This window comes from Anser brachyrhynchus (assembly GCF_964034855.1).
Source record: "Anser brachyrhynchus genome assembly, chromosome: 2".
NCBI classification, from domain to species: domain Eukaryota; kingdom Metazoa; phylum Chordata; class Aves; order Anseriformes; family Anatidae; genus Anser; species Anser brachyrhynchus.
Window position 1 is genome coordinate 21,778,039 of NC_137695.1, and position 16,855 is coordinate 21,794,893.

General features: G+C 36.5%; 1 protein-coding gene and 1 long non-coding RNA gene across 3 annotated transcripts in view; one reads left to right on the forward strand and one right to left on the reverse strand.

Moving 5' to 3' along the window:
- Positions 1 to 11,867, reverse strand: part of SLC39A12 (solute carrier family 39 member 12) — a 36,820-nt gene extending 24,953 nt beyond the window's left edge. The window contains exons 1-6 of one of the 2 annotated variants that reach the window (XM_080582625.1): positions 11,811 to 11,867; positions 10,960 to 11,136; positions 10,188 to 10,358; positions 8,707 to 9,059; positions 4,483 to 4,764; positions 883 to 1,090 (exon numbers count right to left, since the gene is read on the reverse strand). In XM_080582625.1, the coding sequence (XP_080438751.1) occupies positions 883 to 1,090; positions 4,483 to 4,764; positions 8,707 to 8,976 (760 nt within the window). In that variant the 5' untranslated portion in view covers positions 8,977 to 9,059; positions 10,188 to 10,358; positions 10,960 to 11,136; positions 11,811 to 11,867. Of the gene's footprint in view, positions 1 to 882; positions 1,091 to 4,482; positions 4,765 to 8,706; positions 9,060 to 10,187; positions 10,364 to 10,959; positions 11,137 to 11,810 lie in introns of those variants that run through there. The other variant, XM_080582624.1, reaches the window with a different exon arrangement.
- A 188-nt stretch (positions 11,868 to 12,055) lies between these two features.
- On the forward strand, positions 12,056 to 16,855 carry LOC308190855. Its single transcript, XR_013947533.1, has 3 exons — positions 12,056 to 12,607; positions 13,929 to 14,001; positions 16,110 to 16,855. It is a non-coding gene; the product is annotated as an uncharacterized lncRNA (long non-coding RNA).

Genomic DNA, 16,855 nt, shown 5'->3' on the forward strand with positions numbered 1-16,855 from the left:
TTAAAAAGTGTTTTGAATATCTTGTAAGTGTTGCTTTTAGTAATTACCACAAAGAAAAGTAGGTATCTTATAATAGCATTCTAAATCCATAGTAGGCCTGAGTTGATGGTTTTGCTTTTTAAACTGCTAAGCATCCAGAATCTTTTACAGGACTTAGTAGCAGCTACTGAGAGCTCAATGCTTCTATGATTTTATTTTATTGGACCACTTAGAAATCTCAAATGCATCTATTTATTTATGGTCAAGTAGCATTTCTAATATGTCTAGCAATAGAACTCCTGAAGAAAATGGGTCCTCACATCAGAAGGCAGGTAGGGAAACACAAACCATAAAGATGTTTTAAGTTACAGTAGGCAGATATCAGATATATATATATCAGGCAGCTATATATTTGCTCAAAGAAGAGTGGACTGCATCTACTACTTCTCTTCTGGGGGTATGTCTGCGGTGAAGTGTGAGAGACTAAAGTGCCTAATCTGGCTACCATACATGAATTATCCCCTCTACCCCAAGATTAATCTTGTGATATAGTTACAGCAGCATAATGAACTGCATAAAGAAGCAATGTAAATGAAGCCTCAGAAAACTCTGCCCTCACAGCTAGGCTGCCACCCTCGGAGTTCACACTACACTGAGAAACTAACTCATAAATTCTGATGACAGTACTTACTTAATAACCAAAGTAACAATATTTTATATCTCCCAGAGGATTATCAAAGAGTTTATTTTCTAAATTTAGATGGGTCTACTTAACAGCTATAAATTGAAATGGCATTTGATGAAAAGGCTAAAATGAAATGCAGAAAGTCCTTTAGGCATTTAAACATAGTTTACATAAAATGTGTGTTGCGAAAGGCACCTAAAGATGAATAAATAGCTTACCTGTCACTTGAAGCTCAGTGGTACTGTTTAAAGAATTGAAAATATATTTCATAAAAAATTCTGGAGAGGGCAAACTTGCTTTCCCCATACAGACTCCTTGGAGAGCCAGAGTAATGATTAAAGCAGCCAGGCGTGGAAGAGAATTTTCATCAGCACCATCTCTGTCCATTATATCAGCATTTTTCTGCAGAGTACTCACATCAACACACTGAAATTAGGACAAAACAGCATGAAGACAGCCCTGGTCACCTCCATTTAAATAATAAGAGTGACAGGAGAAGAAACCGGAGAGAACATTTTCACTAGCAGCCAGCGGGAAAAAAAAAAAAAAAAAAAAAAAAAAAATTAAAGCTGCAGTTGACAGCAGGACAGCAAATAAGAAACAGAGAACAGTTTCAGGAGAATGGGGATAAAATAAAAAAAAGGCTTGAAAAAAAGTTTTGTTACGTGAGGGAGAAGAAGTATAGCCCATCATTCAGGTTGTTTTTCTTTAGCAGTATTTTCATGTTGTTTCTGCTATTCCTATGTCATCCTTAATTGCTTCCACAACTAACTCCAGAAAGTGGTGGGAAAGGGAGAAATTTTTGTTGAGGTATAAGTCATTTACTCAAAAAATGTAATTTCAACTCTATATCAGACTTCAGAAAGAATTTTCTTAGTGATTTTCATTCCCTATTTATTAAATGAAATCAATAATTTGTTATGGGGCACTTATCTAGGGCGATATGGAAAGCCATTAGTCTGCAGATAAAAGGTGATTTCCCTGCTGCGTGATCAAAGGGGTGCAGTAGACAGTCATATACAACACCTATGTGTGTGGGTGTGTGCAGGTCTGAAGTGAGGGAGCAGGCTACAGCTCTCTTATTTACCTGGAAATGTATCCCTGTTTTCCTCTATTTCTGCCTTTCTTGTTTACTTTCACTGCAAATGCTTTGGGTTTGAGAGAAACAACAACAAAAATGGAGTGAAAATTATAAAAGTTGATTTATCTTTTTCCATATAAATTAAATTGAAGAGTCAGCTAAATGAGCCAATACAGTGTTCACTTATTTTACATATACCCATCTGTCTATATATATGCCTTAAACACTGTGGAGAGGAGGCTAGCATTTTTCTCCTGTCCTTCCATTACACATTTTAATTTCCAGAACCTGAAATTTCATCTCTCATTTGAAATTTTCACCTTGGCAGGGTTGAGAGGTGGGCCTGTGTGAACCTCATGATGTTCAACAAGGCCAAGTGCAAGGTCCTGCACCTGGGCTGGGGCAATCCCAAACACAAATACTGGCTGGATGGAGAATGGATTGAGAGCAGCCCCGAGGAGAAGGACCTGGGGGTGTTGGTTGATGAGAAGCTCAACATGAGCTGGCAACGTGCGCTTGCAGCCCAGAAAGCCAACTGTATCCTGGGGTGCATCAAAAGCAGCATGGCCACGTTTGGGCAAGGGACAGGATTTTGCCCCTCTGCTCTGCTCTTGTGAGACCCCACCTGGAGTGCTGCATTCAGCCCTGGGGTCCCCAGCATAAGGACATGGAGCTGTTAGAGTGAGTCCAGAGGAGGGCCATGAGGATGATCAGAGGGCTCGAGCACCTCTCCTATGAACACAGGATGAGGGAGCTGGGGTTGTTAGGCCTGGAGAAGAAAAAGCTCCGGTGAGACCTTAGAGCAGCCTTCCAGTACCTAAAGGGGGCCTACAGGAAAGCTGGGGAGGGACTCTTTGTCATGGAGTGTAGGGATAGGACAAAGAGTAGTGGTTTTAAACTAAAAGAGGGGAGATTTAGATTAGATATAAAGAAGAAAATCTTCACTCAGGGGGTGGTGAGGCACTGGCACAGGCTGCCCAGAGAAGCTGTGGATGCCCCATCCCTGGAGGCCAGGCTGGACGGGGCTTTGAGCAACCTGGTCTGGTGGGAGGTGTCCCTGCCCATGGCAGGGGTTGGAACTGAGTGATCTTTAAGGTCTCTTCCAACCCAAACCATGACTCTATGATAAATAATATATTAGCTGTTATGACTGAGGATATTTTCTGTGAAGACAAAACCATATAAAGAGGCTCTAAAAATGCCTTTCTTCTATCACTGTCTTGCATCATTGGCCTTTCCCATTACACAAGTGTTGTGATTCTAAGCATTAGATAGCCTATAATGTTTTGAGTACCTTTCATTAAAACAAACAAACAAACAAATAAACAAACTCTTCCCCCTTCCCCCCCTTCCCCCCCCCCCCCCCCCCTTCCCCTCATACCAGTGAGTGGTAAAGTCTCAGATACAGAAGAGACTTAATAATTGAATATACTGCCAGCACAAACAAATAGACCACACAGTAAAGCACTTCATGGATTGTTGTTCTATCTTGACATGCCAAATACCCACCAATGTCTCTTTACAGTTGCCCAGATACCATTGGATTTTTTTGGGAAATCAGCACGTTCACCAAGACTTAGAACCAAAAGTACGGGTCAATGAATAATTTATGATGGGAAACGATTACACAAAGAATACAGAAAAAGGGACCGGAGGCCTTCAACATCCTGCTGCACAGCTAGGACTCCTCACCATCTTCCGCTCACATAAGAAACTCCTACTACAGTATGACATATATTAAAATTCAAAAAAAAAAAAAAAAAAAAGTAAATTCAAAGTTTGCAATTTTAATTTCCAGATTTAACTATATATCATGAGCAGATCTAAGGGGCTTCTCACAGCAGGTCAACTTGTACTTTAAGAGTTATCTAATCGGGCAAAACCTTATTTTATTGCCCTTTACAAAGAAAACAGTTTTTTTTTTAGATTGTGAAATCATGAGTATTATCTTATTATTTTATAGGTCCTCCTTGAGATAAGGAATAATAAATAGTGTTGAGAAAACTTGGTGCCTGTTTCCTGACTTTAAAAGGATGTTTTCATTTTAATATACTCAATAGACTACTTTAAAAATAAAATAAAATAAAAATAAAAATTAACATTTAAGCTTATCTGTATCAGTCTTTCTGTAAGGCATATTCATTCTTGCAGATAATTAGATGTGTGTCCCAACTAAAGGAGGCCATAAGATCTTTGGATAGATTCCTCATTCCACCTTACTGTGGATTGGCATGGAAGTAAAGGTTCTGGCAAGGATCTCATCACAGCAGACTGATTTATCATTTTTATTATACTGCAAGACCAGTTTTAGAACTGCTCTGGTTTATACCATTTAGGTACAATCATTGGTAACATACCTATGCTGGCAAATACAACAGGTAAGAAAGCATTTCTGTCCTTGAGGCCAAGTGCAAGATTTTGCAGCTATGCAGCTACACTCTTTATAGCTGCCTTAAGCGAAGCAATTGTTTCTAAATTATCTACTGGGAATGGTCCCTAACATGCTACTTCCCTAACCACTTCTCAGCAGAATCTGTGGAAGTGTTAGGTAGCACATGACAAAAGCAAGTCAAGAAGGCTAGCATTGAGCAACATGTACAACAAAAGACCAACATTTAGCCTGTGATCTCACACTGCTATTTACCAGTAGTCTGGAGAGCCATCATATAGACATGACATCTGAACTAGCTTACAGGCTTATCAGTAGCAAATATGAAGTTATTTTATATTTCTTTACCTGGGTTTCAGGAGTTTTAAAATGTAGTTTTACTGCAGCTAATGTCTCTTCTGTTTCATTCCGTGAAAAATAATAACAGTCTTCATCATGCCTTAAACTGAGCATACTCTGTAGGTAAAACTTATAATCCTTATTACTCAAGCTGACTTCTGAAGAACACACATCTTTGTGATGAAGAATGTAGTAGAGGAGAATAAGAGAAATTCTCTCAAATACTTCTTCACTGAGATGGTCTTCTAAGCCTCCACCAGCTATTAGTAACACAGCATCTGGTTCGAGGCACTGCAAAAAAAATTAAAATAAATGGAAATTCAATTCAAGTAACACATTGCCAGTCATCTGCAAATTTGATTAGTGAGGGTAATAGGAGAATTCATCTCTTAAATATAAGGGATCAAACCTAAGACTATGCAGATGCAGGCTGATGGATATACAGTAGGAGGGCATGTGTAAGTCATTGCAGTTCTATTGCTGCAAGATCATGCCTTGTGTCTTTTTCCAGAGCCCCTTCTATTTTTAAGAAACATTAAGCATCCAAGGGATTTAAGATTTACTACAAAACAGAAAGAATTTTGATCAAAACTTCACTGTGGAGAATTGAAAGTCTTCTACTGGCTTCAACAGATTTTACTCCTGGTTATAAATATATTAGATAAGGTCTACTGCTTAAGCATATTTTCACCTCTGCATGCTATATGCATTTCTGTTATGAGACGAAGACCATATCTGCACTGTAGTTAATTCAAGGTATGTGAACAGAAGTTACATCATATTCAGTGCGCTGTTAAGAGATTTAACTGATCTACAATCATATCTATATCTTTATTTTTTCTCAGTGAATCCTGATAATTGGAACAATTCAGTTCAGTGCAGAAAGTCATCTCAACATCATTTAGTCCTCTAAATGGATTTCAAGAAGGACTGAACTGATACACTCACTATGCAGGCTTTCTATCTGAGCAGTCATAGATTCAAAATATAAATATATGTATGTAAAACTCCATTGTTCTTGATGCAACAACATTTTTCCAGAAATTTTTGCCAGCTCAAACTAAAGTTAGTCTTTAAAACTAGGCCAGAAGACCAACAGGGCTCTAAATCAGGCTACAGGAAATGAGATAGTGAATTCCAGAATAAAGAGTCTTTCTTGAAGAGATCCTGTAACTATTGTCATTCATTCTGTAGCTAACTTATTTATTTATTTTTCCCAACTGGCTCTTTCCAACCATTTTATAGCCGTGCCAGCTAATCTCAACCACTGTGGCAGAGCAGACAGACTGTACGTTTGTGAGAAGACACTACAACATGTGAAGGTATCACAGAAGGACCATAATAACACTCAAATAAATTCATGAGTCCTAGACAGAACCCATTTTGTCAGACTAAATTGTTTATGGCTACAAGCATGATGTGTTCAGCAGTGTGGCTCACCTTGTATGTTAGTTCATTTTCCTACACAGAAGCAGAGTAGAATCAAACACACATTGTCGTATTCAGAAGCCAATGTTCCCTGGAGGAATTGAGAGAGCTGCCACATTTTAATAGAAATAATTCCAGCAAAAATTGTCACAAATAATCTAAAAAAAGAGAACTGTGGATGGTAATCTCCAAATTAAATATTTATACTCACAGGTAAAATAGATTAAAATATGTTCCACTGTGCCCTGCCTAAATTGTTTATCAAGATCTAGAAGTTGAACTTTTTCAAGTATATGTCTCTAAACATTAGTATTTGGGCTAGGAGAAAATAGCTATTCTGTCTTCTATCTGTAAAGACCTCAAGTTAGTTAACTAACCTTTTCAAATACCCAACAGTAGTAGAGTAAATATCCTGCATGTAGTGGAAAGATTTTCAAAGGTTTCTATAGCATTTCAAAACCCAGTAGGGATAAAGTTTAATAAAGCAAGGCTTTTGTTTGCTCTTGCAAGGAAGATAACTGAAAAGGAAATTGCTTATTAGAAGGAATCAGGTGCATTGTAAAAGATGCTGTTATTCCATAGTATATGGTCAGCCCATAAAAGGTAATTGTTAAGGAGATACCAGGAGAAAATAAATCGGTTCATCACATCTAATTTTGCTGTCAGAAATATTTTATAGGGATAACCTCCTCCTGCATGGTCTTGGTTTAGAAAAACTTATTTGCCGCAAAGAAAAAAAAAAAAAAGAGCCCAACTTTGAAACTGGGAACCATGAGCTGACTTTCTTTTTTTGAGACCAGAATTTATTAACAAAAAACAAAAACAAAAACAAAAAACAACAAACAAACAAAAAAACCACCTTACAATTGCAGGAAATATATGCCCTTTATGTGCTTAGGAGATAAAGGACTGTTACATGTTCAAGAGCTGTCAGCCCCTATCTAAAGAGTCTTGGGAGCCAATATGTAACGACAAGACAGAAAAGGGTCTAAAAAGTGTTAAACTTCATTAATTTTAGATATCCATTGGGGACATCACTAACAAGGAAAAAAATCTAAACCCAAAGTCATCTGGTATGACGAGGATCCTGGATTTAGAAGGGAAAGTGTAGTCTGAAATCAATTAGTTATTCCCAACAAGCATGAGAAAGAAAATGCCAATGTGAGGTGGGGCATTCTGTTTCAAATTTTGGAGATCTTGAAAGACAGGACTTCTCACACAGCTTTTGCTATCTTGGCTTACCCAATGTTGTTAAATCATATTGGAAGACTTCAACACAACTCCGTGTGGGTTGCATGTGACTAAAGATTCCGTCTCTCTCTCATGGTTTTTCTGTTGTGAACTGTGTTCATGTGGCACTGCAGGATGTGTGCAGTATTACTGATACATCCAACACAGAAGTACTGGAAATGGTGAAAGTCTTCATGTTTTTCCCACACAAATTTTCCAAGATGAAGCCTAAAGAGCATGGAAGTCCTAACCAAAGTAAGCCCCAGAAAAGTTTCACTTCGATTTCTTCCATTCAGGGACACAGTGGTTATGCTCTCCGCAAAAAGATCGCAAATAGAAGAAAATCTATGGCAATCCAAAGAAGCAATACAAAGAGGGAGAACAAGAAAACCTAGACCCCTGTTTTGTGAAGTTTAGAGACATCTATATCCATTACCACTTAATACTTTTTCAGATTTTGATCTGGGTCCATATTTATGTAAACTGAGGAAAAACTCCTGCATCATTTCTTTTATAACAAATACCCATAGGGAATAACTGACACCTACATTGTTTATGTATGAAATTTCACATTGGGGCTCATATAAAAAAGGAGAGCATTTGAAGGAAGAGACAATTAAGTGAGTAGTTGTCTTCTGCACAGGAGAAAAATATCTCCATTTCATCGGCTTGTCTGATTGCCAAGAACAGTATATTCTCAAAGCAATCACCTTTATGAGCATCCTTGTAATTCTGATGTAAAGAGACAGTCAGCTGTATGTAGGTCACTGAACCAAGCCAGAGCTAGAGTAATGTTCATCAAAGCCAAGACTGACCAAGCCCTTTGTACTTCCTTTCAGTTAAGTCGCTCACTTGTCACTGTCTCCCTCCTACCAGAACCTATGATCTTATTGCTTTTGTTCCTTTTCTTGTCAAATCAGGAATCCGTTCTGAAAATAGTCTCAATTCAACTAGACAGCCAAACGTTCTGTGAAACTGTACCTTGGACTATTTCCAGTTTCAATTTGGATTTTCAGATTCATTGTTCTGTCTTTGATTTTCCTTGACCTGAACTGCTTACCAAAACTTCCCCTGAATCTTCAACGTTACAGTGAATTGGCAGATGAATCTGTGAGAATCCTGTCTGGGTTTTATTTTTATGAACTAAATCTACAACAACAACAGAAAGTGACAGAACTGGTGCCCAGTTTTTACCTATGTCTTTCCACAGTGGAAATCTGTACCCCAAATTCAAGCTCATGACTTTATAGTTAGATAAGAGTTAAAATAGAAAACCTTTGCTGGAAAATAAAGACTTGAAAACTTTAAAGGAAAATTATTACTGTTATGTGACTGACCCATGGGCTTTTTAAGGCATACTTGTCGTGTCTGGAATATCTCTTCTTTACAAGATCAAACAATTAACATTAATAATTTACAATGAAACAATTAAAATGGGGACTATCAATTTTTGGCTGCAACAATGAGTCTTTTACATGTTTAGGTTTTGTATTTAGGAGGGTTTCACTCTAATAAAGAATTTTAGAACTCACTGACGATCCTGTAAAGATATCCCTCATTAATTGAAGCACTAACCAGATTACAATCCTCTTGCATGCCATAAATCCGCTGTGGGCACTCAGCTCTCTCCAGTAACATTTTGATCAGTTCTCGTGAGTGGTTCATGTGGAGCTCAGTGTTGTCAGCTGAAAGAACGCGTAAAACTTCCATCAGATAGCCTCGGCTGGGAGCATAGCTGCCATCCTGCCCATGCTCTTTCCCAAGCTGTCCTTCAGCAATGAGCACGCTGAATATGAAAGCAGAACAAACCACCCCAAGAGCTGGATGCTTGGTCAGAGAACACATCTCCTCTTCCTGCAGTGCGTGATATGCACTGAATGTTGGACTGTTGTTTGCACTTCACAGCTTAAACTTGAAACCTGAGGAATCTGAATAGTAAAGGGGAAAAAAACCCCAACCCTTTAATTAGTGTGAATGCAATATGTTTGAAAGGATTTATTAATTGGTTGGCTAAGCTGATTTGCAGTGACAAGCTGTTTTTGAACAACAGGGAGCCTGTAAGGGCTTTGCAGCCCGGAACAGCAGGAAACTAAGACAACCATGGCCTTAAAATTTCTGTAGAATTACCAATAAGAGGTTGACTCAAACTGCCCTTCCCTCCTCATAAAAGTAAAGTGTGTGGTTTTCATTTCAGTGTTATGTTATTGCATTCACTAATAATCCTCTTCAGTAAGAACAGGAAAATACTGTAGCTTTCACTTTCATTCCGTTATGAAACAGGTTTTTAATAGCAAAATAGCTGTAAATAAAGATTACTAGTCTAATTCTGATACAACTGCATAGTAATTATATTACAAAGCAGCGATATAGAGCAGGTTTTATTTTCAAAACACTTTATCAACGTTATCAAACTCCAGCTATACAACACAAAACAAGAATGAACAGGATGTACTTAAAGGTTAGTGCTATTTTATGGTCAGAGGAAAGTTTCAAGACTGACGTTGTAATTTCATTCATAGAATTCAGTGAACAAACAAGAAAAACACATCAGAAGCAACAAGTTCAACTTTTGAAAACTCTAGATACAAAAGACACTTTGTACTGTAAATCTGTCTTGACACTATCTTTCCTAATATATCATTACCTTTGCTTTAATAACAATCTATCCCAATATGGAAGAAACATAAAAAGAGTTTCACTTCTGTTCTCCACAAAGACATTTTCACTCCCTTGATGCTGGCAGCAATATACATTTGCAGATGGTAATGCACATGTGTTAAACTGCCACACACACGATCAGCATCTTTTAAATACAATACGATACATGTGTGCTTTATTTTAAAGGAAACTCTACTAAATCAGTATTTAAAAAGAAAAAAAAAAACCTGCTGAATTCAAACCGGCATTAACTCACTAACTAAACGTTAGTATATTTTAGACGCTAGGAAATCTTTTGATATATCTATATTTAGTTATAGTTATATGTTACTGTTAGCATTTATGAATACGTATCATTGTTATGGGGATACATTGATTTCTAAACATTATTTCCTTACCTTCTGAAGGGAAAAAGAATGCTTGTGTATCTAGCTTTGTGGCCTTTTGAATCCTCTGAAGTATTTAGCTGCTGGAAGTCCAATGTTTTTAAAATTCTTGATGGTGCTCTGGAAGCTGGAGAGGATTAGTTTATTGCTGCCTTGAAAAGTTTTCAGTTGCTATGGAGAGAGCTGCTCTTAAGGTAACAATGGAGGTGGATAGGAATTAGTACATGTTCTTCTTGGCAAGTTCTAAGCATCACATTATTAAATGTATTTCACATACTTTGGTAGTTATCAGTTTATGTAAACAGTCCCTGCTTTATTGTAGCAAACAAGATGTATAAAATATATTGAAGAATCTTTCACTACAATGAATAATACATGCAAGCACCCTAGCTGTTCTCTATTTTACCACATTATCGGAGCAATTTCATAATGCACCTGAATTTCTTCTTCAATCAGAACTTTCTATCTTTTTGCAAATACCAGAACAGAATAGAAACTGAAATCTCTTCAAGCACCTCCATTAAGAAAATGCTAGTTTCTGGGGGGAACACTTTCCATCGAGAACAAGCTCATTCTGTACCACAACTGCATCAATTAAAAAAGGGTAACTCAGACTCTGGTGAAAAGAAAAAAACGCATATTCAGGTTTTCCTGAGGGATGCTGTTGCAAAGTTGACATATATGTCGCCATGCTGTTACAATGTCATTGCACTCGAAGTTAGTGAAAACTCATGACTGACAGATTTCCACAGCAACAAGTACAGCAGTCATATCATTCTCCCACCTTCCAAACCTTCAGCGTGGTAATGAAGAATTAGAATCAAATTTGTCTCTTCAAGTCCTGTGAAACAGTAAGCCTGCCTACCTTACTAGTAATAGAAATGCTGTAATTCTCTTTAAAGCCATGTTGACAAAATCTTGAGTTCTAAAATGCTGCTAATGTTTCTTCCAAGGTGGTCATCTGAAAGGGAACAGTCCTGTATTAGTAAAGCTGAGAGCTGGCAACGGACACTGCCAACAAAAATAAAAGAAACCAACTACAGCAGCTTGAGTGAAGTGCAAAATGTAAACAAATGTTCTCAAAAATACAAAGTACAAGTACATGGAACTATGCACAAACTCTTCTGTGATCAAAGCTGAGCATTTTAAGAATCACTATTAGTTACTCAAGTACATAAACCCCCAGACATCAGTATTAAAATACTTTTTATTTTACCTTCCCAAATTCCTTTCCTTTTTTTTTTTTAATATGAATGACTGAAAAGCAGAAACACATAAGACATATCTCCTCTAGCCTTTATGTAATTTGCTCTGTGAAACAAAGCTAACTACATCCACATTTGTTCCACTAATAAAAATAGTTCCTCAGATAATGAGGGAATAGCTTCCAGCATTTAATTCTCTGGATTGCTCAATCTTGAAACAAACATAGAATAGGTTTATCCGTATATAATTTGGTGGTTTGTATGTAATTACTAATTGAAACAAAGAATTTATTCTGTCCAATTAATGTGTATAAACAGGGGGTGAATTGCTTTAATTTGAGAGAAGCTGACATTTAAAAAACACACATTTGATGATTTATAACTATTGAAAGCTGCTGAGAGAAGATTTACATAATAACACTGGCAATACCTTACACATTAACATTTATATTACAGAGTGATGGTAAAAGGAAATGTTCATTATTACATATCATATCCATTAAAAAACAACAAATAACAATTGGTAGAGGGTACTATGACTGATTTCAAAGGAGAATTCACTTCCCTCTTTAAGGCTAAGTGTTGCAAATCTTTGTCTCTGGCTTGTAAATGAGTTCTTCAGAGGTGGTAAAGTTACTGATGGGGACCCAAGCTTCCACCTCTGCTTTTACCCCTTGACAAGGCATTGCCTCTGCTTTCTGTCATAAGCTGTCATCAAAAAATTTTTCTGTCAGCACAACACTTGGAGGACTACTTTTAAAGTAATTTCTAAAACCAATTGCTAACTCCTCTTTTGAAACCTTTCTGTAATAGCATTGTTCCCCTACAACCCACCCATGCTGACACCATTCACCTGATAAAAGGGGATATTGATAACAACAGAACCATGTAGATGCCTATTATAAGATTGCTGAGATAGAGAGATTCAATGATACAGTTTAATGACTCAAAACCTCACAAAGCACCTCTCATTAACATCATTCTCTCATCTGTTATAACAGTCTCTGCCATTTTGGCTTAAAAGTGATTGCATGTCTTTTGGTGATTTCTAATGGGGGGGAGGGTGAGAAAGTCTGCACAACGCTCATAATCCAATAAGACTCTGCTTGTTGTAGAATGATAATGTGTATGGAAGAAAAAGCCCTCAGGTACTGCAGAACTGGGGTGACTCAAATCCACATAGCCTGCCATTCTAACACGACAACAGATTATATATCAGAACCAGAGGTACGGTAAACTTCCTGATTAAATAAGCGAATGAAATGTGTTTATGTGTTTTGTTTTGTTTTGTGTTTAAATCTATTCTACACTTAGCTAACAACCTTTGCATGCTCAAGCAAGGACACGAGGTCAAGAATTTGCAGAGATAAACCACTATTTTAAATCAATTTGAACATATACCATGGAGGCATACTTGCAAGAGTAACTGATTGCTGACAGACACTGCTGAGTGTTGGAGGAAAGTGAGTGACAGAAAAGAGTGAAAAAAAATAGGAACTTCTCAAAATTTGTATTTTATTTCATGTTTGATATCATGATCTCAGACAACTCTAGAGCAAATCGTCTTCACATACAAATGCAATCTTTTATGACTTTTAGTGAGTAGGAGTGAAGGCAATTTCCCAATAGCATACCAGACACAGAACATAAGTACATGCAGCAAGCTGTCTTTGGTTACAGGATTTTTATTTACTTGATTTTCACTTTAAGTGAGCCAACACGACTTACCGCACCTTGTCTTGTTGTTTCTCCCACCTACGCACCTGCTGCAAGAACAAAAGCAAGTTGCCCATTCACAAATGCCATGAATAACTGCACTCTGCAATTTATTGGTTTTCAAAGGATCAGTGAATAAATTATGTGGGAATAGGAAAACTCTTTAGAGGACTCACTCAGAGATGACAAGGACATTCCTATGAGTTCTATCAACCAGGCAAACCACTTAATTTTATTTTTTTATTTTTTTTGTACAACAGAATGGGAGACAATGCAAACATCATTTTTGCAAGACCCCTGCTGAACTTCACAGCTTACTGAGAAATGCAGCCGTATAACTCTTATTCTTTAACTACTGTATAACTTGTTTTGATGGACTAAGCAAATGTATTTTTTGCCCTTTTACTAATCACAGAAATTTTGGCAAATAGAAGAGAATCCTGTAGTACTGCAAATTTCCTCCATGTTATTAATGTGAAGTGTGCACATTACTGTAATTACAGCCATAGGCAGCATATTGACATACGAAAAGACTAGATTTTGCATGTAATTTATGTAGAATTTCTTTATATAAAATATCCTTGCCAAAGAATTAATGCCTCAGTGCTGTAATAAAAAATGTCAGTACTTTAAAATTACTACAGTCTATTCAGCTTCATTGGCCTCACATGCTAATCCTCACAATATCACATATATTGAGCATCAATGAATTAAAATAAATGAATGCTATTGAAATGAACAGAGCTAGACGTTAATATAGTTTTATATATTAATATATGTCTCTGGAACAAGCCTTGTATTGCTTCAGGATTGCAAAATTCACCTGTTACAGACAGTTTCCTGAGCAAGAATTGCGAATCTATTTATACTAGAAGAAGGGAACTCATGGATTATTTCTATTATAGGTAAGTGAAGCTTCACGTTTTGAGAAAAATACCTTCTAAAGTATTTTTTTCACATACTGAAGAATTAATCTGTGACGTTTATTGTTTTAAGATGTTCCTGTCCTGGTATGAAAGCTTTTATATGGCTTAACAAAATATTCATTTATATGGAAAATGCAATCTAAATGCCCTCATCTTACAAGGAACTTCTCCCTCATACAACTTTTCCATTGATGATTTTCTGGTCAGGAAAAAAAAAAGAAAAAGAAAAGGCTACAGGAACTTGGTCCACGGAGATAAGAGTATCTGGGATGATGACCCAAATTTTTTCTGAGTTTGGAAGCCTTCCCTACATTGCTAAGGTTATGACTGTTCAATGAATTCCTCTAACAATGTTCCACCATTGCTCACAACCTTATGAATTTCTGCCTTCTCTATAAATTTTGCCCTCGGCTGTTTTATACTTTTCCAGTGCTGAGAGAAATATTGAATGGCATTGGATCAAAAAGACCCTCCTGAAAACCTGTTTTCCTAACTCACCATTCACTATTTGTTTAACTGAGTCAATATTGCTCTATGGGATCCCACAAAGTAATTTTTAATTGCAGAATCATTCAGGAATCAGGTGAAAGCCTTATGGAAGCCTTGGCTTCTGCCTTGTTAACTCTTTCATTCAAATTTATAATCCTATAAGGGAATTATCACAGTTTGTTTTTCCAGATTTTTTTACCCATAAAATCATCTTGACTAATATTAACTATTTTACCATCTTTAAACTCCTTACTGACTGCATTCTACAGTGTCCTTCCCTGCTGTTGGCTGGGATTGATGTCTGGTGAAATGGCTTACAGTTACCCACTCATCCTGTTTACTCCTTTTAAAATATTGAAAACATTTAAGATTTTCTTCCATTCTTTGAAATTTCCCCATGCTTCTGGACATGTTACCATATTTGTTAAAAGTCAACATTAATGGTTCATAGTGCTTTATGACCAGTGCTGCTGGTTAAGAGTATGCTATCCTGTCTGGCAGATGCAGAAATATTTAACTGAAATAATTGTTTGGTTATGATAGAGTAGAAAGTACCTTCATATCAGTATAAGGCACTACACTATTTCTTTTGAAAGGTAGAATATCAATATACTTATATGTACTTTACATACACTTTTAAACAGGCTTATCTAAACCTTACACCTGGCTAGAATTTACTTTGGCTTTGATATACCTCTTCATACTTACTACTGATTACTTTGATTTCATACTGATTACTTTGGTTTTGATATAGTATTAAACCTTTCTTTGTCCTTAACCTTAGCATTTGATAGGCTTTTTTTTCTTCTTTCATATTTGTGCTCTTCTTTTTTCTCTTTTTATCATAAATGATGACTGTGTTTATTTACTTGTTTTCATTGTCATCAACCATTCTTTTTTCCATCTTATTTTATACATTATTTGATGGCATTATATTTATACTGTTCTGTACAGAAGTACAACTGGAAGAGGAGAAGACACAGTACAAATTACCTTACAGTATTCAAAAAATGATAAAGCAAAATATGTGATTGTTTTTTGAAATTTTTTGTTACGATTTTGATTGCATTCTCCCATACAAAATACTTTTTAAGACAAATTTGCCTTTTTTAATGATTGCAGAATTTGTGCTATTTCTGTTTAATACAGCCTTCTTAGTTATCAATAATCACTCTCATTTTATTTTTAAAAAACTCATCTAGTTTTGCTCGGTGTTGTTTCCAGCATCACAGAAAGCACCTTTTTTAAGTACTGCATGCACACACACACACAGAACCACATGAGTCTGGAAAATCATAAATGCAAAGTGTAATCTCACTTTTCACAATTTAGCTGAGCTTAAGATGTGTATTTATTAACCATCAGATACAGTTACTTAAAATTAACAACATACAATCTGCAGCACAGTGTAAAGTTCAAAGTAGCCTAGTAGAACGAGTCAGTGCCTGGCAGTTGCTAGCTGGAAAAAGAAAGCGTGTGGATTAGTATGCAGAGCATTAGCGCATTGAGGTTAAATTTTTAATTAACTCCTTATAAAGAGGTCTGGTTTTCTTTTTACCTAGAGTTTTCTTTTTTTTTTCTTTATTTTTTTTTTCCAGAAATCCTCACAAGAACTGAAGAGGAAGCTGATGCAAATTTATTTAACATCAAGAAAACTAAGGTTCCTTTTAAACCAGTGGCAAGGTTTACAAAGGGAGGTGGGAGTTCTGGGTTTAAGAACCCACACTCTGCATGTACCTTCAGACGAAAGTCTAGAGAATGGATGCATCCAATGTTCTGGATTTCCTCCCTGTCTTCTGAGTGATGAATCTCCTTGCATCGTTTCTCTTCATCCTTTCGAGTGACATGGAACTGTCCTACTAGAAAATCTTATATATTAAAGGGAATAAGCATAGACAAAGAGATTGACTGTCTGCAAGCTGCGATAACTGGCTATGTATTAGTTTGCTCTCTTACTGCAGAAAAAAATATGAGATACACCCTCCAAAGACTGTCTTTATTGACACTGTGAGAGAGGGAATTATATGCACACAAGAGAGAAAAAAAAATACTCCATGATCCCTCTTGGCATGTTCCTTTATATTATCTTTTCTTTAACACATCCATAAAGCTGAATCAAATCTTTCAGAATGAAAATATGTAGGTGTATGTCAATTAACCATTTTTTTAAAAAACATCAAACTTTACAGTAAAGCTGCCACCCTTACCATGCTTGCTACTCTTTTGTCTTTGATCTGAATGTTTTCCAAAAAAAGCTAATATGCTGTTCGGGAGCCTTTGTATTATATGCATAAAGCCCATTAACTCTTTCACCTTTTTGTAAAAATTAAAAATTAATAATAAT